At 39.1% G+C, this 23951-nt stretch overlaps 3 protein-coding genes across 4 annotated transcripts in view; 2 read left to right on the top strand and 1 right to left on the bottom strand.

Annotated features, from left to right (window-relative positions):
- Positions 1-1267: 1267 nt before the first annotated feature.
- On the top strand, positions 1268-11761 carry LOC111582308 (neuronal acetylcholine receptor subunit non-alpha-3-like). Of its 2 annotated transcripts, XM_023290925.3 has the most exons (6): positions 1269-1698; positions 3757-3908; positions 5871-5915; positions 7419-7528; positions 8312-9227; positions 9310-11761. In XM_023290925.3, exons 1-6 carry the CDS (start codon positions 1500-1502, stop codon positions 9472-9474), a joined length of 1587 nt encoding a protein of 528 aa, XP_023146693.2. In that variant the 5' UTR covers positions 1269-1499; the 3' UTR covers positions 9475-11761. The 2 variants fall into 2 exon arrangements, with proteins under 2 accessions (XP_054872700.1, XP_023146693.2); XM_055016725.1 differs by lacking the exon at positions 5871-5915 and having other exon boundaries at positions 1268-1698.
- A 327-nt stretch (positions 11762-12088) lies between these two features.
- LOC118471682 (uncharacterized protein C3orf85-like) lies at positions 12089-13939 on the bottom strand. Its single transcript, XM_035957525.2, has 5 exons — positions 13849-13939; positions 13646-13681; positions 13232-13356; positions 13018-13103; positions 12089-12719 (listed from the first exon to the last, which is right to left on the bottom strand). The coding sequence occupies exons 2-5, from the start codon at positions 13677-13679 to the stop codon at positions 12641-12643; spliced, it is 324 nt and encodes a 107-aa protein (XP_035813418.1). The 5' UTR covers positions 13680-13681; positions 13849-13939; the 3' UTR covers positions 12089-12640.
- Positions 13940-21338: 7399 nt separating this feature from the next.
- LOC111582310 (neuronal acetylcholine receptor subunit alpha-7-like) overlaps positions 21339-23951 on the top strand; it is a 36950-nt gene continuing 34337 nt past the window's right edge. Inside the window, exon 1 of the mRNA XM_023290927.3 lies at positions 21339-21548. Within this exon, the coding sequence (XP_023146695.1) occupies positions 21479-21548 (70 nt within the window). The 5' untranslated portion in view covers positions 21339-21478. The remainder of the gene's footprint in view (positions 21549-23951) is intronic.

Here is a 23951-nt window from a genome sequence, read left to right as displayed (position 1 = left end):
TGTTTGAGTCATGCAGTTGTGACCCAACCTTCATCTTGAATGATGCACAGCAGCAGTTATGGGTTTCACATTGACATTTTTGTACTAAAGCAAGTGATTTTTTAAATTAAAAAACATATATATATATATATATATATATATATATATATATATATATATATATATATATATATATATATATATATATATATATATATATATATATATATATATATATATATCTCAGACTTTTCTCGGGCTTTTTGCATGCAGAAAAAGCATTTTAACACTCTAAAATGGAAGGCAAACACAAACACACCTGCATGTATAACTAAATTATTTATTTATGTTTACAATTTATCATGTATTTTCATATACAAAAGATCAGTAACAGCAAACATGGACATGAAATAATAATAGTCTTATTGTATGAAAATATCAGAATAAACCCAGAACATTGCCAATCAGAATATTACAGGTCTGTGCTCTAATTCTAAATTAGACTACACCTCCAATTTACTTGCCTAAGCTTTACTCAGAATTAAAAAGAAATGCTTTGTTATTTCACTTTTAAACTTGAGCTTTACTGTGCAGAAATGATCCATTTGCAGAATTTGACGCTGCAAGGCATTCATCTGCAAGCCTTCCCTTCACATAAACTTACAAGTCAGTGAAACTATCTGGAATTGCATATTAAGTTCAGGAATATTTAAAATAGGAGAAGACGTGCATGAGTGTTGTTGTTCAACAAGCATGTATCACTCGAAACCTTATTCCAAGCAGACTATTCTTATGTACACAACATATCTGGAAGGGATCTTTAAATAGCAATAAAAAGGCCTTTCCTACATTTAGCCTCTATTACCATGATGCCCCTGTGAGCTTTCCAGTGGACGAATAGAGACACTGACATGCACACTGTAAAATTAGATTGTGAGCTATTACTCTGTTACTGCAGGGTACACAGCTCTCCGCAGGGAATTAAGTAGTGTAACCTTCGGATATGTCACACAACATGCAGCCGTCCCCACGCGCCACTGCATCTACAACACATTAAACACGACATTTCTAATAAGTAAACAATAGAAATGTTACGTAATATCCAAGTCACTGTAAGCTATATCGACAGGTTCCTGTAGGACTTTTGTAAAATGTGCAAATTTACATTATTTGAATGCAGCCTCACAACTTCTTTCCATCCTTTCCGATCAGGGAGGCTCTGACACGGTTTTACGCGCAGTACAGTTTACAGCGCAGCGCCACAGAGGTAAAGATAACACTTGTTTTGTGGTTAAGATCGTCTCTCTCGGCCCCACCCGGGCATCCCTCCCTCCTCCTCCACCTCCTCTTCCCTCCCTTCCTCCCTGCTTCCCTCCTCCTCCACCAGCTTCCCCGCTGCCCGCCGCTTCCCGTGACGCCTCGACCGGAATCACAATAAACGGACACCGGCCACATGCGCCCTCACATCGGGTCTCTGCCCCCTGGATGCCGGCAGCAGTGGGTTTATTACTACTCCCTGCATGGTGTCGAGTGCCACCGCTGATGAGAAGGAACCTCGGTGCGTTTGTTTCATCGCTGTGTGCAGTCCGCTCCAGTTGTTTGGAACGGGAGGCTGCAGGAGCGCACGGTCGGACCGGGACAAAAACACCATGAAGTTGGCGATGCTGCTTCTCCTGCTCGTGTCGGTGTCCTTTCCGCTGCCCGTGGACTCCATCGCTGGTGAGCAAACTCTTGATGCGTTTTTCTAAACATTTCCTTACTGTGTTGTTTCTATTCTGAGAACAGACCATGTGGTGCAACATCCGCGTATAAAGACAACCTCTGATGACCTCGCCAAACAAAAAAATACCACCTATAGCCTTTTCACTTATCAGGTTATGTGTCTAAAAGCATGTTAGGGTCTACAGTTTTTACAGTTTCTGCTTGCTACTATCCCCATGTCTCATGAAAACTCAGTAAGAAGGCGCAGATTTAAAGAGTTCTGTTCAGCCTTAGTGCTACACTTAGAGAAAGTGCCATGAAGGGAATCACATTGTTCTGTATTTATAATTATACTGAGAGTAATGAAACAGAAATGTTCTTTTTGGAGCTAGTAGAAGTCAGGAGGAGGCTGTCATGCTCGCCTCCATCTCTGTTTCTGCTGAACTTGATTGGTCATCAGACAAAAGGGAACATAGGTGTCAGGTATCAGTGTCCATCTCTGCACCTGTCCTTGAAAGTACAGACAGAGCTTATGGGATTAAATGTGGGCTTTTTTAAACGTTCGCCTGGTGGATACATCATATTTATTTATCCATGAGTCCAATCTGATGATGTCAGACAGATGTGAAGCCAGATTAGAAACCAGCAGCAGGTTAGAGGTAAACACTCTTCCTCCCTCTACCTCGGCAAACCCATTAGATCTCCCCTGTGTCTGACATTATAGCCATCTGCTATCAATATTACACTTTCTGTCCCTCCAGAGACTTCACATCACTCAGGCTGACTAATGTGCTGACTGCTTCGAGACACAGCGATCACAGTTATCCATCCAACTCAGTTTGTAACTGTGCAGAGCTGCATCATTATTCCTCTTTCTACTTTTCTAGGACAGCACCTACCTCTTGACACTGTCTGACTGCTGTGATTTTGCACATTATGTTACATGTCTACACTTAGAGCTGTGAACAAACCTTTACACACACTTGTAAAGACCATGTATATCATGGTTGTCTTTAGTTTGCAATGACTTGTATAACTTTGAGTTTTCTGTTGTGGAAGCCCTTGCATCTTTGTCACACAAAACAATCAAGCATTTTGGTTCTTTCATAGATTTATCATTGGAGTTTTCTAGAAATATGATCAAATCTACTTGGTCGAAGATATGCATACAGCAATGCTAATATCTGGCTAAATGTCCCTTGGTCATTTTCACTTCAACTAGGTGCTTTTGGTAGCTGTCTACAAGCGTCTGGTTCACTGATATTGTCCAAAGATATACGAAAAATGTTCAAAGTGGAATTCTTTTAAATTAACATAGGATGCTGCCAACAAAATGTAAGTGTACAAACAGCTACTTTAAAGAGAGTGGTATTACTCGGTTGAAAGTGTGATCAAGATAATACAATACATGAAGCAAGTACTCAGCTGCTGTCATCAGAAAGACATTAATCCTTTAACATCCTCACCAAGAAAAAGACAATGAAAAAAGTATTTCTTTATATTTCTTATCTCTTTGGGGCACTAATAACAACAATCAGTGTTTTTTTTTGTGAAGAGACCCAGCGATTTTTAAAATATTGACCTCTACCAAATGATTGAGAAAAATTATTTAACCCTTTTAATTTTTTTTTTTTTTTGCATTTCAAATGAGACACAGTTGTGTTCAGCAACTCCTTAGGCACTATAATATGCCAATAGTATTACTTTACCTTTGAAAATCACAGCAAACAGAGGCCTCGTGTGAGGAGTGATTTTGCTCGTGCTAACTTCCTGTGAGCAGACTAACTTGCTCTGCATGCTATTTCAAAACACAGTGACATCTGCTGGACTTTTTTTAGTATAATGTACTTCAACTGAATGGTAGAGATGGCTGAAACAGGTGGAATTAAGTAAAACATATTTTTCAATAAGATATAGTGAGTCAAAATGTGCTCTACCAAATGGTTGAGCAGAACGTTAAAGGGTTAAGTACTTTCCACTACTGTCTCTGGAAATGGCAGACGTAGTCTGGCGATGGTAAATGATGGTCATAGCAGGAGCACAGTTGTTAATCCACATGTCTTTTCCTTGTTCCAGCTCCAAACGAATTTGTGTCCTTGGCGGAGATGGAGGATGCCCTCCTCAAGAACCTTTTCCAAGGCTACCAGCGCTGGGTGAGGCCCATCCAGCGCGCCAATGACACCGTTAGAGTGCGCTTCGGACTCAAAATCTCTCAGCTGGTTGATGTGGTGAGATGACACCTTCAAGTCCCAACACGTTGTCTGCATTTGGCTCCAACACCTTACTTCTGTCCCTTCTGGCATTTTTGTCTTTATTGGACAGTGATTTGAAGAGGCAGACAGGACAGACAGTAAAGAATAATGACACCCTGTGTTTCAATATGTAACCATGTGCCTACTGAAGCACTTCACATCTCTGTACTGTAATGCACAATTGAGCATGTGCCCTTAAGTTAATCTTGGCAATATTTCTGAAAAACTGGATGTTGCAGACACATTTTCCACAAAACACAAATCCTTAACATGGGCATGTAGTTAATTCTGATGCAAAATACTATTCGGTCTATATTTGCTTTGCTGAAAACTATGTTGGTGAGCTTTTCTAGTAAATCATTTAGCCTTTTTATAGAACAATACTTTATTAGGGATCTGTATATAAAAATTTCCACCCTTAAAAAATCTATAAAGGCTGAGAGACAGTCATGTATGGAAAGTAGGAAAGTATTGAGGGACGGAACAACACATTGTTGAAGTTCGTCTTTATATGGCTGACAACAGCAGAAACATAGAGTAACGCCAGCCTTAATGCTTTAACCGCAAAAGCAAGTTGAAGACCTGAGTTGTAGAGAAAGCAAATCAAAAAGAGGAGAATGAGATAATCTGCACAAATATACAAGCTGAGAACTAAAGTTTGAGGTTTATTCTTCAGTGTCACTGTCCGTGGTGCTGAAGCCAAACAGGCCACTGGCAGCTGCACACTGTGGATCTTTCCATGGTCCTGAAATAGATCTGGAACACTCTCTCCATATCTACAACTACACAGCTGCTCTCCAGAGTGTTCCTTTAATATTTCAGAGGCTGGCTGTGATAGGCTGAGTTGGTTTAGGTGTTCAAAAAGAGAAAATGGAGAATCCTAATGGAGGAACCACTCTTCTAGGCTTAAAATATTCATCTCAACCAGTTCAGATTTAACTCCTCATCCCTCCTCCATCAAACAAAGACAACCAAGAAGGAAATAAATCTTTTTTGTTTGTTCTGGATTCAAAGATGTAGGCTGATCTGTTCGATTTTGAGAGAAGGCAAAAGAGCTAACTATAAACACAGCAGCTTGGCCACACTGTTTATGTCCCCCGAGTCTCTCTGAGCTGCTGCATGGCTCTGTATTAGATTATGGTTCACCTCTGGTATATGTGATCAGTGAAACATCCAACTGACTCTGACAGCTGAGGTCTGGGCTGGATACCCTGAACAGCTTTCAATGCGCCTCTTTCACTTTTGGCACATTTATTTTCTCTAAAGCCTTTTCTACTCAGTCTTCCTTTGCTATCTCAAACTTACCTCCAGTGATGCAGAAATAAGCCGGAGTTAACTGCTCTCCATCCCTCCGCTCCTGTCTTCTTCTATTTATCTTGATGTATTTATATTGCTCCAGCTTGGTCTACTGCACCTACCTTTAGTTTTATGCGTTTTGCTTGCTAAGGAAGTAAATGAGATTCTATTGGACTCTATGGAAAGCATGGTTTTGTTCACCTTTAACTAAGCTTCTCATATAGTCTGCTAATCAGATCTATTGTTGTTTTGAAACACACAGATTAGTAATTTCAGAAAATATTTGAGCTGTGAACATTTTAGATAACAAAAGTAGGGAATGAAATCTTTGTGTAAAATGACGTTAGATTATCTTAAACTCCCAACATGCCATGGAAGCTGACACTTGTGAGGCTAAGTGTACACATGCCTATAAATAAAATGCAAATAAAATAAAACACAATTTATATGAACACAACCTTTATATTATAAGAAAACACATTATTTTGACTTTGTTTTGGTCTTGTGTGCTCCATAAATATCAAGATGTGCATTTTTGATCACAAAACATCATCTTAACCTACATTTTGTTATACTGCCTTTTGGTTATTCCCTCCTTTTTAAATATCAGTCTCCTTGCCTGTTTTCTTTTTTCTGTTTTAGGATGAGAAAAACCAGCTAATGACAACTAATGTTTGGCTCCGTCAGGTGAGACACAAAAATGAACTGAGGCCACATGGTCACAGTGAATCTTATCAATTGCATCCATAAATCATGTTACGCGGTTAGCAGGGGAACCCAAGCGCAGACTCACAGAAACTGACAGACAGCTGAATGAAGGCTATAGATTTATTTAATCCAAAAAACTAAACCAATACATAAATGGAGAACTGAACTGAGAGAACAGAATAAAACCAAACAACTCAAAGCTCAACAACAAACACGATGAACACCAAAATGGAAGTCAACCAAAACTAAACTGAATTTACAAAACTAAATTAAGGAGGAGTACTCACTAGATGGGGAACTGAATACAGAGGGGAAAACAGGCTGAGGTAATCCAGGGGCAAATGGGGAAGAGGAAGGAACAACTGGCTGGAGACTGAAGCAGAGCTGACGAGAAACCGGGAGGAAAACTGAGTCCATGCGTGAGAAAATCCAGGAGGGGGGAAAACGGAGTGTCTTGAGTCTGTGACAAGATGTGAATCTTTGAGGGTATGTGGGTCGATGATCCAGCAGGGAGTGAATGAATGAGCAGGGTTTAAATAGTGAACAGGAGATATTGTGGGCAGGTGAGCTGATTACTGCAATGTGAGTCAGGTGTAGTAATCAGGTGAGTGGAGACAGGTGAGAAGGGAAAGTGAGACAGGGACGAGAGAGACAAGAGGGAAAGAGATGACAGACAGAGGGAGCCAAAGGGACAGGTCAAAATAGATGCAGAAAATCAAGGAGGAAGAAAGAAAGAGGGAGAAAGAGGGAGAAGGAACAGGAGCAGGAGCGGAATCATAACAAATCAATATAAAAACTCTTATTTGTTATAATATTTTTTTCAAGGAGACCAAGAAAAAATTTCTGCTTGAATGGTCCACTTTCATTATTGACTGAAACAAGCCTTAGGCTCTATATTTGTTTGTTGTTTTTTGTAGTAATGTCATGATTTTACACCCAGATCAGAAAGTCAGAGAAAAATATTTTTGTATTTTTCTTTGTTTTCTTTGTTTTGTGATTCAGTAGCTGAAACTGGTAAATTACATTACTTTGCTGGACAGGAGCAGGATAATGATGACAGTTAATAGTGCATGATATGGATTTAGTGGTGTCTTTACAAAAATATCAATATGGATGTCAGTCTAACTATTGTAAACTAAAGTACACATTTATTTACTCTTTCAGAAAAATGTAAATGCAAATGATTTTTTTGTCATTTGCAGCATTTGTACAATAATTTAATGTTTACAACCTTGATTTCTTTATAACCAAACTATATGGGCAGGTGGTTCAAGTTTAGGGTTCATTTGTTGTTATTCATAAACCTGCTGATAGGTAATAGACAGGGAAGACAGAGGAGACAAACGTTTACCTGGTGAATGATCCATATTGATATATTTAGTTGATTTTGATCCCTAAATAATGCAAATGAAAACTACTGTTAACTGTTTTGCATAAGCCAAATGATATGACATCCCGTGTTTTGCATTTTACCACCACCAGGAGTGGATTGATTACAAGCTGCGATGGAATCCAGAAAAATATGGAGGAATCACATCCATCAGAGTTCCCTCAGAAAACATCTGGCTGCCAGACATCGTCCTGTATGAGAAGTAAGACGGAGCTGAAGCTCCACTAATCAGCTGACTGATGTCACTTCATGTAAAATTTAAACACTTCACCAGCATGAAAACAGCATGAACAACAACTGAATTTTGTTCATGTACACTAACAGTCAAAAGTTTGGACACACCTTCTCATTCAGTGGTTTTTATTTAATTATTTTATACATCATAGATTAATACTGAAGACATCAAAACTACAAAAGAATACATATGGAATTATATTGTAAACAAAGAAGTACTGGTCTTCAGTATTAATCTACAATGTAGAGAACAATACAAATAAGTAAAAAGAATTGAATGAGAAGGTGTGTCCAAGCTTTTGACTAGTAGTGTAGTGTTTAGAATTGATTTAAATTTTAAAGATGTAGTGGTAGTTTAATACTCTAATCTTACCTTTAATCTAACACACTAAAACAAAGGTTATCTAACGCTAGGCACATTTTCCATTAACTTTCAGTTTTCATTTGATTTGATTATTGTGTATTATTAGCGTGTATATTTGGTTCAGGAAAATAAGAATTTCACTGTACAGTATCTAGTTTCAGTGCATATGACAATAAACCTCTGGAACATAAACGTGTTTCTAGTAATGAGAATATAAAAATTCCTTCCATAACTATAATGCTATAGAATGCTTTGCAATACATTTAAACTATGAAAGATGCATAAAAAAACTCAATATAATCAATAAATTTAAATGCAAATAATCTATGAATGTGATTCTGATTAGAACAGCAGGTACTTTCTGACTTTGCTTTCATATGTCCTCAGTGCTGACGGGCGGTTTGAAGGCTCTCTGATGACTAAAGCCATTGTGAAGTTCAACGGTGCCATCACCTGGACACCACCTGCCAGTTATAAGTCTGCCTGCACCATGGATGTCACCTTCTTCCCCTTCGACCGCCAGAACTGCACCATGAAGTTTGGCTCCTGGACGTACGATGGCAACATGGTAGACCTGGTTCTGATGGACAACCAGGTTGATCGGAAAGACTTCTTCGATAATGGGGAGTGGGAGATCCTCAGTGCCACTGGTGCTAGAGGAAACAGGAAGGACGGCTTGTATTCTTACCCCTTCATCACATATTCCTTCATCCTAAAGAGGCTGCCACTGTTCTACACTCTCTTCCTCATCATCCCTTGTTTGGGTTTGTCCTTCCTGACTGTCCTGGTGTTTTACCTCCCCTCAGACGAAGGAGAGAAACTGTCACTCTCCACCTCCGTCCTCGTGTCGCTCACTGTGTTCCTCCTGGTCATAGAGGAAATCATTCCCTCGTCCTCCAAGGTGATCCCGCTCATCGGAGAGTACCTGCTCTTCATCATGATCTTCGTCACCCTCTCCATCATTGTCACTGTTTTTGTCATCAACGTACACCACCGCTCCTCGGCCACCTACCACCCCATGTCGCCGTGGGTGCGGAACCTCTTCCTGCAGAAGCTTCCCAGGCTGCTGTGCATGCGAGGACACACTGACCGCTACCACTACCCAGAGCTGGCTCCGGAAAGCCCTGAGCTGAAGTGTCGATCTGGAGGTCGGAGAGGAGGCCAGAGGACAAACGGTGGAATGCACGGACAAACGAATTCTGACGGGAAGGAGGACGAGGCGTGGGCCACCATGCTGGAGAAAGCCATCTATTCAGTGCGCTACATCAGCAGACACATCCGCAAAGAGCACTTCATCCGCGAGGTGTGTATAGTATCAATCAAGAAATATTAACAAGTTGTAAATCTAATTGTTGAAAGGATTCAATTTTTCTGCTTTTTCGCAGGTGGTACAAGACTGGAAGTTTGTGGCCCAGGTGTTGGACAGGATCTTCCTGTGGGCTTTCCTCACTGTCTCAGTACTGGGCACCATCCTCATCTTCACTCCAGCTCTGCAGAAGTTCATGAAAATCCCTCCTCCAACTCCAAGCGAGGAGCCACCTTCAAACTAGGCACAATAATCCAGTACTTTCACAGGCAGCTGAGGAGCTGCCTTTAAGTATCTGTAAAACATGTTACCACTGAGCAGCAAGAAGCCATCAAACGTACATTTTAGAGCAGGACTCTTCTTCTTTTGATTCACTGAGTAAAATCTTGTGTATGTGTCATTAAGTCTTCAGGCCAGTATGTGTATACTTTCGTGCATATCATTACATGTCAAATTACTATGATAGCATAACAATCTGCTTGGAGATACATAAGACAGTCTTAAAGTTAGTGCCACCTATGCTACATTTTAGTCTGTAAAATGCCAAATACAAAAATATGTACATTTTGGATTCTACATAATGATGTAGACTCCAGTTTCAGTGTCAAAGATTACACATGCTTGCCATTTTAAAAAGGTATTGAAGTGGAAACCCAACGAATTCAGCTTACAGCTAAACAAACAAATAAATGCACTGAAAATTTTACTTTTCACTTTATTCTGGGCTTAGCTGACTTCCTTATTATTTCTGTTTGTAAATGGCATTACCACTCGTGATGCATGCTGGTTTTCTTGAAATGTGTCAGTTTTCACTTGGCAACAAAACAAGTTTCCACACCACCACAGAACAATTTAAAAAAAAAAAAAACAACCTTGTAAAATCTCTGCAGTTTCTTTTATACAGACACCATTCAGCCCAACATTAAAACCTAATATTATGCCTGATATTGTGAAAAACCCATTAAAGCCCCTAATACAGCTCTGAATTGTCGGTATATGGACACAGGACCTCTGTGGGTGTCCTGCGGTGTTTGGCAGCAGGATGTTTCATCAGATCCTTTGGGTCCTGTGGGTTGTGGATTGGGACCTTCCTGGATTGGGTTTGTTCTGGCACTTCCCATGGATGCTTGATTGCGTTGGGATCTGGGGAGTTTGGAGAGCGAGCCAACTCCTTGGGCTCTGTGTCGTGCTCCTTGAACTGTTCGTGAGCAGTTTTTCCAGTGTGGCAGGGTGCATTGTCCTGCTGGGGGAAGCTGCTGCCACTGACGAACAGTTTGTTCTGGGTCTAGAACAGTATTTAAATAGATGCAGTGAAACACTGCATTGTAACAAGAAGATCAATGTCATTCACTTCACCTGGTTTCAACAATGTGGCTGCTCAGTGTAATTATTCTGGCTTTAACTATTACTTACTGTACCTGAAGCACAAAATGCCTCTTGCTGTAACTACTTATTAGTAGTGTACTGCATGAAAAATCTCAAGATACCAACATTTGAACTACCTTACACATTTATTACAGATGCTGCCACCTTGTACATGTTTGCAAACTCATTCATCATAGCAGTCTGTCGTAGCGACAATGACTGTTTCTTTTAGGTCTGATCAGATCCCTCCACGCAGCTCTGTCCTTAGCCTTCCACTGCCAGGAACTCCTGTCTATACCCAGCTTCTTCAAGTTACTCTTTACAATGTCTTTAAATCTGGGCCTTGGTCTACCCTGATTGCGTTTGCCCTCTCATAACTGAGTAGAGTAACTGCTGAGGGAAACACTAGTGGTCCATCCTCTCAACATGTCCAAGCCATCTCAGGTTCATCTGTATTAACATGTCCTCCACTAATGGTAGACCAGCTCGGTTCAACACTTCTATGTTGGTTATCTTGTCTCTCCATGAGATGTTCATTATGGCTCAAAGGTGTCTCATCATGCATGTGTGGAGTTTCTTTATCTGCACTCTGTAGACAGTCTAAGTTTCAGCACCGTACAATAGAGTAGCCAGTGCTGTCGCTCTGTAACACTTTGCATTTCACATGGATAGACACATGTCGATTGTTCCACAGTCTCTCCCTCAAGCTTTCGAACACAGTGCTCGTCTTCCCATTCTGAGAGATATTTTGTCCTCCAGCTTAGCATTCTCTGAAACAGTACTCCCTAGATATTTGAAAGTCTTACACTTGACTAGTAGCTCTGTACCAATCTCAAGATACCAACATTTGAACTACCTTACACATTTATTACAGACACTGCCACCTTGGACATGTTTTCAAAATCATTAAAGACATTATATTCATTAGTGTAACAAAGCATTAAGTCACTGTTCAGAGCTCAAAGTTGTGCAGCTTTATCTGAATAGTTTGCACTGTTTTTCTGTTAAATACAGTTTCCTGGTCTGCCTCATTTTCTTCAGACAGAGAATTCAATTAAAATGCAATGAATGAATTATTTAAGTTACACATTCCCCCCAAAATACAGCATTTGTATTGTTCAGGTGTTCTTTATCACACTAATAAAGGCTGATTCTCTATTTGTTACCATCAGTGCCATCAATTTCTACTCCTGTTCCATTCAGTGAAAACTGTAGTTTATAATTTGTACAATATTGGATAAAGTCACACTGATATCAGATGCTGTAAAAAAGGGCCAAGAGAAGGCATGTGGAGAAAGTAAAGAATATGTGCAACTGACTGCACCATCTAGTGGTAAACCTGAGCAATAACCTTAAAGACGTTAAAGAATGCAAAACACAAACATTTTTTTTTTGTAAAATGTCTTTTTTGAAATAAATGCTTCTTTCTTCATCTCACGCCTTTAAGTCAAAACTCACTTTCCATCAGAATTCACAAGATTTGAACCACTAAATGTACAACATACAGGATTTATTTCTCCCGAAATCATGTAAAGGCAGTTTTTTGTTTGAGTGCTTATTCCACTGTGAGAACATTTTCATTAACTGCACACAACAATGTTTATTTCAAGACAATAACAGTATTAAATGAAAACTGCACTTTATTGCAGTGGTAAAAATGGCATTTTTTTATTATTAAGTGATAATTTGAATTGTTGTTCTATAAACTCACGGAAATTCATTTTAAACAACTGCAGCATCAACCCATATGAAAATAGTCTTTTTTTCCCCTCATATTGATATGCTTAATAATGAGCACATTTCATATTCTTATAAGAAAGATGTTGAAAAAATAGTTCATAACTTGCACAATCAGTAGAGATATTTAGTTGTATTTAAATACAAAACTAATACATTCTTTTATAAAAGTAGTTCATGATTGAGCCTCAGAATATAGAACAAATTAAAATGTATTTCTATGAATCAATTAAATGCTGGGGCTTTGCTGAAGTATCATTTTTTGCCCACATTGTGATGTCGCACCTCTTCGGTCTTCCCCTTTTTTTCTACCTTTGTCGACCCGTCAGACTGTCCAGGTGAGCTCGTGCATTGCGGAGCATCTCCATATAGAGTCTGTTGTTTTCACTGCAACAAAACCAAATAAAAGAAAAAATACTGAAAAATCATTAAACAATCTATTGTAATGAGTTGTGATGAATTTAAATGAATATTCTAAGCAAGTTATAGCACTCAGGAAAGCTGCAGTGTTCAGTTTGTGCACATTAGGAGCTTTAAATGGCAACAAAAATCTATAATTACCTTTTTAAACATGTTTGATTAAAACTAATTTTGAGTCTGAACTGCCTCCACTTTCTAAATAAAGCATTCCATGGTCATGTATGTTGAGTAGCTGTGGATAATAGTTCACTGTGATCTCACTCACGTAGCCACAGAGCGGTCAAACATCAGGTTGCTCATGTCCATGTAGTACTGAGCATCTGTTCGGAGGGCTGTATAGTACTCATTAGCCTGAGGAGGAAAGATAAAGAAAAAGCCTCTGTCTTAGTTGAGAATCGCTTTTGCAATCCTTCACAAGAAGTTATAATCAAGGCGGGTCATTCTACTCTATATATTCACATTACACAACATAGTCCTACCTGTTCCTGAACGGTGTAACCCCACTGGTTCTGAGAGTGATGTGGATCCCAGTATCCTGACTGTCTCTTCAGTCTGATGAACCGCTTTGCCTCCTCTTCTTTCACAAACGGGGCAGCAAAAATCCCTGAACACAACGGGAAAAGCAGTCAACTGGGTTCAAAAAGAGAGAAAATGACACTTCCATGGCTCAAAAATAGTGAATTACAGGCAATAGAGTTTTCACTTTAAATATTAAAGTCATTTTGTTACATCTAAAATGATACTGGTACAGAAAATGAGTGTATAATGCACATATGAATCTGATCAAATGTGATCTATTTAAAGTCAGTGCTAGGTTGCACTTGATCATGGCTCTAAATCTAAAACATCTAAACATACTAATTAAAGCACAGTGCAGATAAATCATAACTTACCACTGAAAACAGCCAACAGGATCACAAACTTCATGTCTATGAGATGTTAAATACAATTTTAAAAAAAAGCTGAGAAAACAGATAGAAATACATGCAAACACTGTATGCAGGGTTATGTTTGTCTCTGGCCAGTAAATAAATGATGACTAAAAGAAGAAAACACCATAAAGCTATTTTTAAAAGTAGCAGAAAGTGAGATTTACCTGCAGTGTGAGCGGTGAGCTGCTGGTCGGCTGAATGTGTCTTCAGAGCTCAGAATCTCTCATCTGAATGTGAAAGTGAACAAGAGTTTCTTTCAATGATTTTCTACCAGGAGCCTGAGAGGAATGAATGGACTCAAGCATCAGGCTCTCAAAGTAACCACTTATCTGGATGCCAGAGCTCCAACAGACGATCCAAAACACACACAAACACACACTGCAGTGCCTCCCGTAGGAAAAAGTCAGGCTGTTAGATTCAGCATAAAGATGATGCTCTTTGGACTAATAGTCAGCAAAAAAATACAGAGCCGAAGTCTTGAGCTGAGTAGTCCAGGTTTAGAGTATTTTTGTTTTTTAAGTTTATGTCATTATTGTAACATTATCAGTTATTTAAACCTTTATTTAGTTAAAAAAAATACCATTTGGACTCACAAATACTACTGGGTTTGAACTGTAAACTAAGTTGAGGCTATTTCTCGGCTCTAAAATGTTTTTTTAAGCACTTTAGAAATTTCAACACAATATTATCTCACCTGTTTCCACAACAGATTCCTCAATAGGAAAATATAATTGTATTGTTGTTGTTCAGCCACTTCTTATTATATTATCGGGCCTTTTTTTATCTGCTGTAACAGACTGAAAATAATTTCTTAGTTTTTTACTGTTCAGACACAGAATCATGTTGCATTTAAATAACCGTAAGATTGTGACTGTATGATCTGTGTTTGTAGTCTTGCAAGTATATTGCAATATAAAATTATTTGGTGTACGTTGCCATTTCTTCCACTGGGTGGAGTCCTAACCACAGTTATATCGTAGAGCATTTACTGTTAGACACTTACACGTAGTGTATTGTAGGTACAGAAAAAATAAAATAAAATCAAGAATTTATGCAACCAGTGTCATTAAATTTTAAAAAAATCTGCAGAAGAAAGTGAAAATAATGGGGGAAAAAAAGCCTGCAAAACAAACCAAAATGCACATTATGATGAAGTGAGTTATGGACAAAATAATAAAAGTGCCAAAAATGCAAGACATTAAAAAACTAACTAACTTTTGTCATTCAGTTAATGACATATACACATTGTAGCATGTGCAAAAGGGAGGGTAATTAAACACTTGTTTTTGAATCAAGGAATTCCTGGCTATGACTTCAAAAATTTCAAAGCAGCTCCCAGGAGGCATAATCTTGGCTTCTACTTGTTGAGGTGCTGCATGAAGTGTCTCATCCTTTAAAGAGTCAGCCAGAGCCTTCTTGTGCGTTTCTTTGTGTGATGTAATATTTACACTCTCGCTCAAATGCAGCCGCATGGAAATGACCATGTAAGAGCTGAAGTGAGGCTACGAGTTAAATCACAGACACAATAACATGAACTCTAGTGGAACAAAAATCATTATTTATTTAAGCTATTTAGGAACTTAAGCATTTTCAAGTATGTGCATATAAACGTGTGACAGTTTTTTCTGCATGTACTTGTATCAGCATTTGAATTTTTTCCCCAGTTGTTCATTATTTTCATTCATCCACACAATGCAGAAACTCTGATATCTCTTTTTGCTGTTTTTTGTCTGTGTTTTCCAGGCTGTGTGTCTCTGACCCTCACTCTTGTTTGGATTGTTAACCTTTTCCACAGTAAACCCCAATGTGTGTGTGAGAGGTTTTCCCTTTCTGTGACATCCCATGATAAACCGAGTCACCACCTGCACAGTGTAAGAGAGACAAACGGCGAGCTGGCAGCAGGACAACAGAGGAGGAGATGAGATGCACTTCATCATGTGGGTTACCTCAAAACAACACATACTGGAGGCACAACATCCACAATTAATTGTTCTCTTCATACCTGTTCTGGCTGAAAACATCTTTCTGAAGACACACTACATAACAAGTGTGCTTTGACACACACACACACACACCTTGGCATCTTTCACACATCAAAGGTAGAGACAAAAACTAAAACTCATCTGACCTCATTCTATCACACATATGCTCCCTGCTGGGGCAGACGAATAATTCAGGTATTTAATTTAGACACAGAGGATGAGATGGATGTTTAACAAAATACACGATATCACTGAAAATTTCTTATATACTTTTGGCGTTTTCGAAACAGAGCCGACTGAGATGTGAACACACCTGCCGCCGTTATCACTGACTTTATGAGCTTTTGCTTGTACTTTAGTGTTCACATACGTCCTCATATAAGCGGAATAACGTAGCTCTGATTCTGTTGTGAGCGATTATGTGCGGTAGGTTTGTTTTATGCAGCAGAAAAATACCATAGGGATGTAGAGAGGGAAAAAAGGTGAGGAAGTAAAGCAGCAACGGTAACTCCACTGCATTAGGTCCATTAACAGAGTGCTTCTCATTTATAAAAGATAGAGAATTAACAGCTTCCCCTGGTCTTCACACTCTTTTTTGTGCTTCACATTTCCTCTCAATTGTTCATCTTGTATCATTAGATTGGTGCATTTAAGAAAAAACAATAAAAACATACACTAATGATGGAGACTTTAGATTGCTGTTTAGTTGTGAGAATTTTAAAATCAGCTCAGAATACTGAAACCAAATCTAGAATTAGCATACCTTCTCTTTGATCTTTCACATTTCAATAAACTGCTGAATAAAAGTGTTGGACTGGCATCTGCATAGATCCTCAGGTTGCCAAATCTCTGAGGCCAATAAAAAGTGCCTTTGCTTTGCTGGTTTGCCCGATGATTGTCAAATGTTTTCGAAAAAGCAGTTTGAGAGCTGAGATTTAAGACACTCAGTTTCCGTGTGTCTGTAATGTTGGATTGAAAGACTCTCAGCAGGTAACAGTTTGCTCATGGCGACACTCTCGGCACTCTGAGGTGGGACAAAGCGAGATGGATTCTTGTTGATTGTGTGTTTGTGCAGTTGCAGCGTGTGACAGTGTGCATTACTAAGTGTTCACAGCTCCTCCCCCCCGAGGGACGAAATCATGTGCAGCGTGTTGAAGGAGGCAACACATAAGGAGAAAAAATACTTATGGTGCAACAGATCAACACTGCACAAACACACACAGTGTTTGAATACTGAATCACATGCACACCCAATAGAAAGTATAATGCAATGGAACATACAAAATTATAAATGTGATGCATCTTCAAACAATGCCAGGGACCCTTTAAGTTTCATGCTATGAGACTTCAAAGGCTCTTTTCAGTTTGACATAGATTTGACACTGATTATCTTGGTTTCTTCATGTTACAATTGTTATTAAACAACATTGACATATTTTAACATGCTACTGCTGGTGATTTTGCAACTACAGAGTGCTTCTTCTTACTGCAGTAAAGTTAGTGGCACTTATAACAAAATCTTAAGCCTTTCTGTTCTCAGGTGGTTCAATATTTCCTTGGCAAAATTTGTTTGATGCCGCTGCCTTCTGACTGACTGGACATTTGCCCAGTGAGAGCATGAAGAAGGACGAAGTTGGTGATCAGAGGTTTCTGCTGGCCCACCTACAGCAAACACAGATATGGAATGCTGTACCAAATCATATCTAACGGCATCTATCTCCTCTGATGGAGCGCCATGAGACCTACACATGTGAGGTATCTAAAAAAAATTGGCAAGAGCAGGTCTAATACCACTGGTGCAATGCTGCCTCTTAGATAATACTTCCCTGTTCCATTGAGAGAGAGGCTGAGAGGGAGCCAGAACATTTGGAGAAAAAATGCAGTGTTCCTCCTCATTGCCTGTCGGATCCTATTTCCGACTGAAATTATTTATGGACTGGGATAAATAGGTAATTTGATTATGAGCCAGCCTGGCACAAAAAGGAGACAAATATGACAAAAATGCAGTTGATGAACCTCTTTGTAACACTAGGAAGTGGAAAATTGCAGCGTGACACATGGCACATTCAGAAATGATCATGTACAGCTGTGGGAGAAGAAGAGCTGACTGGTGATCTGTGCTCGCTTCATGGGCCAGAGTCATTATTCCCGTCCAGCACAGGGGGAAACAGGCAGATGAATGATGAGTGTGTCCTCAATAGCGGCAATTCAAAGGCCTTGTGTTTGATTTAAACCTGCAGTCACTTGTTGAGCTGGTCTCTGGAGGCAGCTCAACAAGTATTTCATATTATATGTGGTTCTTTGATCCTTGTAACAAAATAAATACTGATTAGAGCAACTTTCAGAAATATGCATACAGTTATTTTACAAGTTTTATTAGGGACATTTAACTAGTAGAGTAAAACATGGTAAGATGCCCCACAGAGGTAAGAAGCCAACCTCCCATAATTCCCCTCATGACCTCAAGATTTAGTCTGTTTTAATTACAGATCTTTTCTTGGATGGTAGTGGCCTTACTCATCTTTAAAAAGCAATGGAATCCTGGTGGGAGGAAATCAGACAAAGCGGTTTTGAGGTAAATGTTATATCATGAAAGAACAAAATATGCCTATGTTTTGGGGGTTTTTTGTTGTTTTTTTATAGGGTCATATAACTTTTTCCGTTTTTTGATAGATAGACATCTAGAGTGTTATCCATTAATTTGAATTTTAAAAAATTATGTTTTTAATTTTTTTAAATATGTGAAATAGGACTTCAGACTGAAGACACCACCTCATCAATTTGACATTAAGCATCCCAGCTGATTGGTGATTTATGTGTATATGTCAGTGATTTAAATATCAATGAAAATAAAGTTAAAATTAGTAAAGCTAGAACCTTTGTCTTCTACCCGTATATTCAAAATTAACAGGCAATAATCAAACCGTATTAAAAAAAAATCTAAAATCATTTCTATATGTATAATCTAAGATTTATGGTGCAGTAAGAGCAACATCAGATTTTGAAAATAAAGACAATCTTGTGCTTAAGTAACAAATGACAGTTGCTTAAAATGACTTGTGAGGAAGGATTATCCTTGGGAGAGTCTTTTTACCTTTTACAGGATTTTACATTTAGTCTTGTGATGACAAAATTGCAGTTTTGTTGTAGATTCTCTCTGTGCTCTGAATGTGTTTACTGAAGCAAGATACTTCATATTTACATATAATATAGGCATTCAAAATATATGTTTTAAAACAAAACAGACATTGTTGTTCGAGGGAAATCTTACCCCGGTTTGCTCTACCTGCCCAACTTTTACCCAAGTCTTCAGATATTTGGACTTATTTCATTCTCCAAAAGGGAGGTAAGACCTCACAATGTGACTGTGTCCCTGAAACATGAGAAACACAAATACACTAATTTTGTGATGATTTTAGGTTCTTTTCATAACAAGATGTTTGTAGATGTGTTATCACACCATACAATATGCATGTTATACCAAGATACATTTATCTTGTTATAACTTTCACTGTACTAACAAGAACTGAAAACAGACAAATTGAGGAAAATTGCTCATCTATCTGATTTGATTAAGTTCTACTTCAAATTCATCCTGCATGCAGCTGGTGTCCCTGAGAAACTTAGAAGGATTTTCTCCGAAGAAAACACTGTGGTGCTCTTTCGACTCAGCAACACTGACACAAAAACCGGTTCAACCTGAGGATAAAATGCCCCAACACAAGCTCACCAGTATTGCATATGCAATCTAATGCAGCAAGGAGTGCAGACACCTTCATATGGGGAAAAGAAACACCAGTTCCACAAGCACATGGCTCAACACCGGAGATCCAGCTAACCGGGCTCAGCAGTTCACCTGCATCTAAAGAATAAACAACACTCCTTTGAAGACATCAATGTTCATGTTCTGGACAAAGAAGACAGATGGTTTGAGCGAGAAATTAAGCTGGAACATCATCTCTAAATGGAAGAGGGTGGCAACAACACCACTTTTCAGTTACTTATAAGACAGTCTTGAGATCCCTCCACAGTCTCTACACCATTAACACATCAAGCGCTATCTAACCTGGCAGTTTCACAACCATCCACACATAGAGGCATGTGAGTCATTAATGAGCCATCTGCCACATGTTTTGGGGTGACAACATACACTCACCAGCCACTTTATTAGGTACACCTGTCCAATTGCTTGTTAACACAAATAGCTAATCAGCCAATCATATGGCTGCAACTCAATGCATTTCAGTATGCAGACGTGGTAAAGACAACTTGATGAATTTCAAACCGAGCATCAGAATGTGGAAGGAAAACGATTTAAGTGACTTTGAATGTGGCATGGTTGTTGGTGCCAGATGAGCTGGCCTTAGTATTTCAGAAATTGCTGATCTACTGGGATTTTCACAAACAATCATCTCTAGAGTTTACACAGAATGGTCCGAAAAAGAGAAAATATCCAGTGAGTGGCAGTTGTGTGGACAGTAATGCCTTGTTGATGTGAGAGGTAGAGGAGAATGGGCAGACTGATTGGAGATGATAGGAAGACAACAATAACTCAAATAACCACTTGTTACAACAAAGGATTGCAGAATACCCTCTCTGAACCAGCACGCCCAACCTTGGACAACAGAAGATTGGGAAAACATTGCCTGGTCCGATGAGTCTCCATTTCAGCTGGTAGGGTCAGAATTTGACGTAAACAACATGAAAGCATGGATCCATCCTGCATCGTATGAACGGTTCAGGCTGCTGCTGGTGGTGCAATAGTGTGGGGGATATTTTCTTGGTACATTTTGGGCCCCTTAGTACCAACTGAACATCGTTTAAATGCCACAGTCTACCTGAGTATTGTTGCTAACCATGTCCATCCCTTTATGACCACAGTATATTCATCTTCTGATGGCTACTTCCAGCAGGAAAATGCACCATGTCACAAAGCTCAAATCATCTCAAACTGGTTTCTTGAACATGACAATGGGTTCACTGTATCCCAGTGGCCTCCAGTCACCAGATTTAAATCCAGTAGAACCTTTGGGATGTGTTGCAACAGGAGATTTGTATCATGGATGTGCAGCCGACAAATCTGCAGCAACTGTGTGATGCCATCATGTTAATATGGACCAAAATCTTCGAGGAATGTTTCCAACACGTTGTTGAAAGTATGCCACAAAGAATGAAGGCAGTTCTGAAGGCAAAGGGGGTCCAACCTTTTACTAGCAAGGTGTACCTAATAAAGTGGCTGATGAGTGTATATCTTTGACTCCCCATCAGTCAGTTAGAACTGAATAAGCTTCTTGGATGAGAGGTGAGAAGAGAGATCCAGCTGATGTATACCAAAACTCCTACAATTGATTGAGTTTATCAAGTAAGCAGAATTTAAATAGACACTTCAAAAACATGAAAAATTTCAGGATTGAAGAATCACACCAGATGCAATCTTGCCTTTAGGCAATTTCATGTAATCAGATTCAAATTAAAAATACGGTGTAACCTGCTCTGCCACGACTTTCCAGCGTGTGGCCCATTCAATTATAGAAGCTATTAGAGGAACTTTACTGTGGCTGTTATCACCGCCTGCTTACCTGTGAAGTTATGCGGCCACGTTTAACTCCAGCTGGGAGGCGCGTCCCCGAGCAGCGCTGCGCTCCGTGAACGCGCCGGTCTGAACTCCACGCTCACTTGTCTGTCAGCCTTTTTCATCTCACAGTCGCTCTTCGTGTCTCTCCAGCCTCATGTTCATTCCACCGGCCAACAGAGTCCCCGTGTAGCTGACACTGAGAGCCCGGTGCCGGGCAGCGGCGGACCAACTGCCAGGATGCGCTGCCACAAGTTTTGGGAAGCGTGTTCGGTTGGATTTTATATCTGGACAGCCTTCCTCTTCAAAGGTAGGGTTAAATTTTCTTTTCCTGCAGCATCTTCTGTGAATGTAGATAAATGAAAGATATGAATGTCTACTGACAAATAATTAATATTCATACATCATAGTTTTTTAAATGAGTGAATGATTGTGAATTTTGTGTTCCTAAACGGACTACTGAGCTTTTTTTTTAGAGGAAGCATTTTTCTGATATTAGGGAACTTCCTAAAAAAAAGGAGGGGGGAACTATTCTGTTGATGGAAAGCTTAAAACCTAAACTGAATTGTACGGAGTTTATCCTGCTTTGTTTTATTCACATCAAGGTAAAAAAAAGAAAGAAAGAAAGAAAGAAAGAAAAACTGCCTTTACATTTCATGTTAGGAGATTCAACTCTGATATTTTCAATTTTAACTCATGAAGCTCACAACGTGGCATAGTAATGGTTGCATCTTTTAAAGTCCTATGTGATCATTTAAAAACACTTCACCTTGCATGTGTATGGCATTTCTCAGCAGTCTGACCCTGCACACGTATGTATGTATGTGTATGAAAAGGTAATTTACCTCTCAAAGAGTTATTTTTAAACACAGTTCACATGTCTACATCCATTTATGTGTGCCTGATACACACGTTAATGTTTGCTTATTCAAGTGCAATGAGATGTGCATGCATGACTCTATAATTCTCTCCTAAGCTCCATCACATCATCATCAGCAGCAGCATCATCTGTAACATCTGGGTTGTTTACTTACCAGTTTCTGACACAGCGGCTTTGCTGAAGCTTTACATTCAAACCTTTTACTTCAGTGTGTGTGTATGTGTGTGTGTGTGTGTGTGTGTGTGTGTGTGTGTCTGTGTGTCTGTGTGTGTGTGCACCATATTCACAGTCTAACCTGCCACCTTCCACTGCCTCCACCTCAACATGCTAATCCAGTCAGAGGACATCTTCTGGTGAAGGAAATGGGTGAAAGGGATGAGTGTTGGGGATTGAACAAAGCTTAAACAGAGAAATAAAGTGGATGGAAATCAATGACAGGAGGCCTCAGCCATCTTTCCTAGACAGTGTTGCTACCTCATAGTGGGACATATTGTTCAGTATGTATCCTGTCTACTATCAAAGACACTTTAATGACACATATAAAGCTACACATGTCATGTGATTTAGGTTTTCTGTCTTACTTTTATCACTCAGACAATTCACCAATTCACAAAAAATCTGCCAACAAGGTGACAACAAATGTTTCTAACTGAATTACTAGATAGATAGATAGATAGATAGATAGATAGATAGATAGATAGATAGATAGATAGATAGATAGATAGATAGATAGATAGATAGATAGATAGATATAGACAAAACTGCAAAAAGTCTAACACAGACTACCCCATAGTACAGTCTGTTTTTTCGAGCAGCATCTTCATAGATCTCCTCATGATTTAGTGTCACCATGTGTCACATTTGACTGTTTGGAAGCAGAATAGAAGCTCATGAGGCTTTGGTCGTGGGGATTAAAGACGCAGCTAGCCGCTTGTAAGCCTAGTGTGTGCACATTCACTGTGCCATTGATAAGCAGCTTTAGTCTGTCAAGGGAAACACAAGACAATAGCCTAAACAGGAGATATAGGCCATGTTAGTTTCTTTGAAACTGAAGCATGATTTTGCAACAACTTGTCTGCAGACATCCAGACACAAGTGGCAGACGAATGACAGGGTGACTTTGATCTACCAAATTCTCAACATCTGCAGTTGCAAGTGGGACTGAATTTCCACCTCAGTGACTTAAAGTTTCTCTGCTGGCATTGATTCAGTGCCAGAAAAACTCATCTTTGTTCTTCAAAGTTCCATATTTACAAGTTTTTTTTTACCCGTGAAAATAATCTAAACAAACAAAATTACCAGTGCTAAAACAAATTATTAGCACTGGTTTCAAGTGTACCCATGGAAAGTACAATAACATATCCCTCCGATAAAATTCTTGTTCTGACCCTTATTCCAAGAAGGAGAGTGAAGTTGTCTGGCACAGATGTTACAATAATATCTGCTTGATTTCAATGAAATGCCTCAATTCTTCTTCTGTCTCTCTTGCGTAAGCCCCTTTCTCTCTAGCAGAGTCTTTCACAGTTTGCTGTCCTCTTGTTTTTTTTCATAATCAACAAAACGTACCACTCTTTTCTCTATGTCCTATAATCATGGGATTTATGTAAAATGGTATTACCTTATCAGGCTTTGCAAACATTATGTTTAAGTAAATAAGATCTGCAGTTCAAGCACCGATGAAGCTTAAGTGGTTAACAGGTTGCGGTGCATTTAATTTACCTTATATGTGTATATCACTTAGAACTGCCCTTTTTTTTGAAAGAAAACCTTTTTTTTTAAATGAAGGTAACATTAAGTGAATCAGAAATACAGTCTAGACATTGTTAATGTGGT

This window comes from Amphiprion ocellaris, chromosome 13 (genome assembly GCF_022539595.1).
Source record: "Amphiprion ocellaris isolate individual 3 ecotype Okinawa chromosome 13, ASM2253959v1, whole genome shotgun sequence".
NCBI lineage: Eukaryota > Metazoa > Chordata > Actinopteri > Pomacentridae > Amphiprion > Amphiprion ocellaris.
The sequence above is the reverse complement of the archived record's forward strand: the minus strand, read 5'-3'. Positions and strand labels throughout refer to the sequence as shown.

What these genes read in the sequence shown, in the direction of transcription:
- LOC111582308 (XM_023290925.3), top strand. Translation starts at nt 1,500, where the DNA reads ATGGTGTCGAGTGCCACCGCTGATGAGAAGGAACCTCGGTGCGTTTGT. An exon ending in TCTCTCAGCTGGTTGATGTG is followed by an intron (nt 3,909 to 5,870) that starts GTGAGATGACAC and finishes TTTCTGTTTTAG; the next exon opens with GATGAGAAAAACCAGCTAAT. An exon ending in AAGAGCACTTCATCCGCGAG is followed by an intron (nt 9,228 to 9,309) that starts GTGTGTATAGTA and finishes GCTTTTTCGCAG; the next exon opens with GTGGTACAAGACTGGAAGTT.
- LOC118471682 (XM_035957525.2), bottom strand. Translation starts at nt 13,679, where the DNA reads ATGAAGTTTGTGATCCTGTTGGCTGTTTTCAGTG. An exon ending in GTTACACCGTTCAGGAACAG is followed by an intron (nt 13,104 to 13,231) that starts GTAGGACTATGT and finishes TTTCCTCCTCAG; the next exon opens with GCTAATGAGTACTATACAGC. An exon ending in TTTGACCGCTCTGTGGCTAC is followed by an intron (nt 12,720 to 13,017) that starts GTGAGTGAGATC and finishes GTTTTGTTGCAG; the next exon opens with TGAAAACAACAGACTCTATA.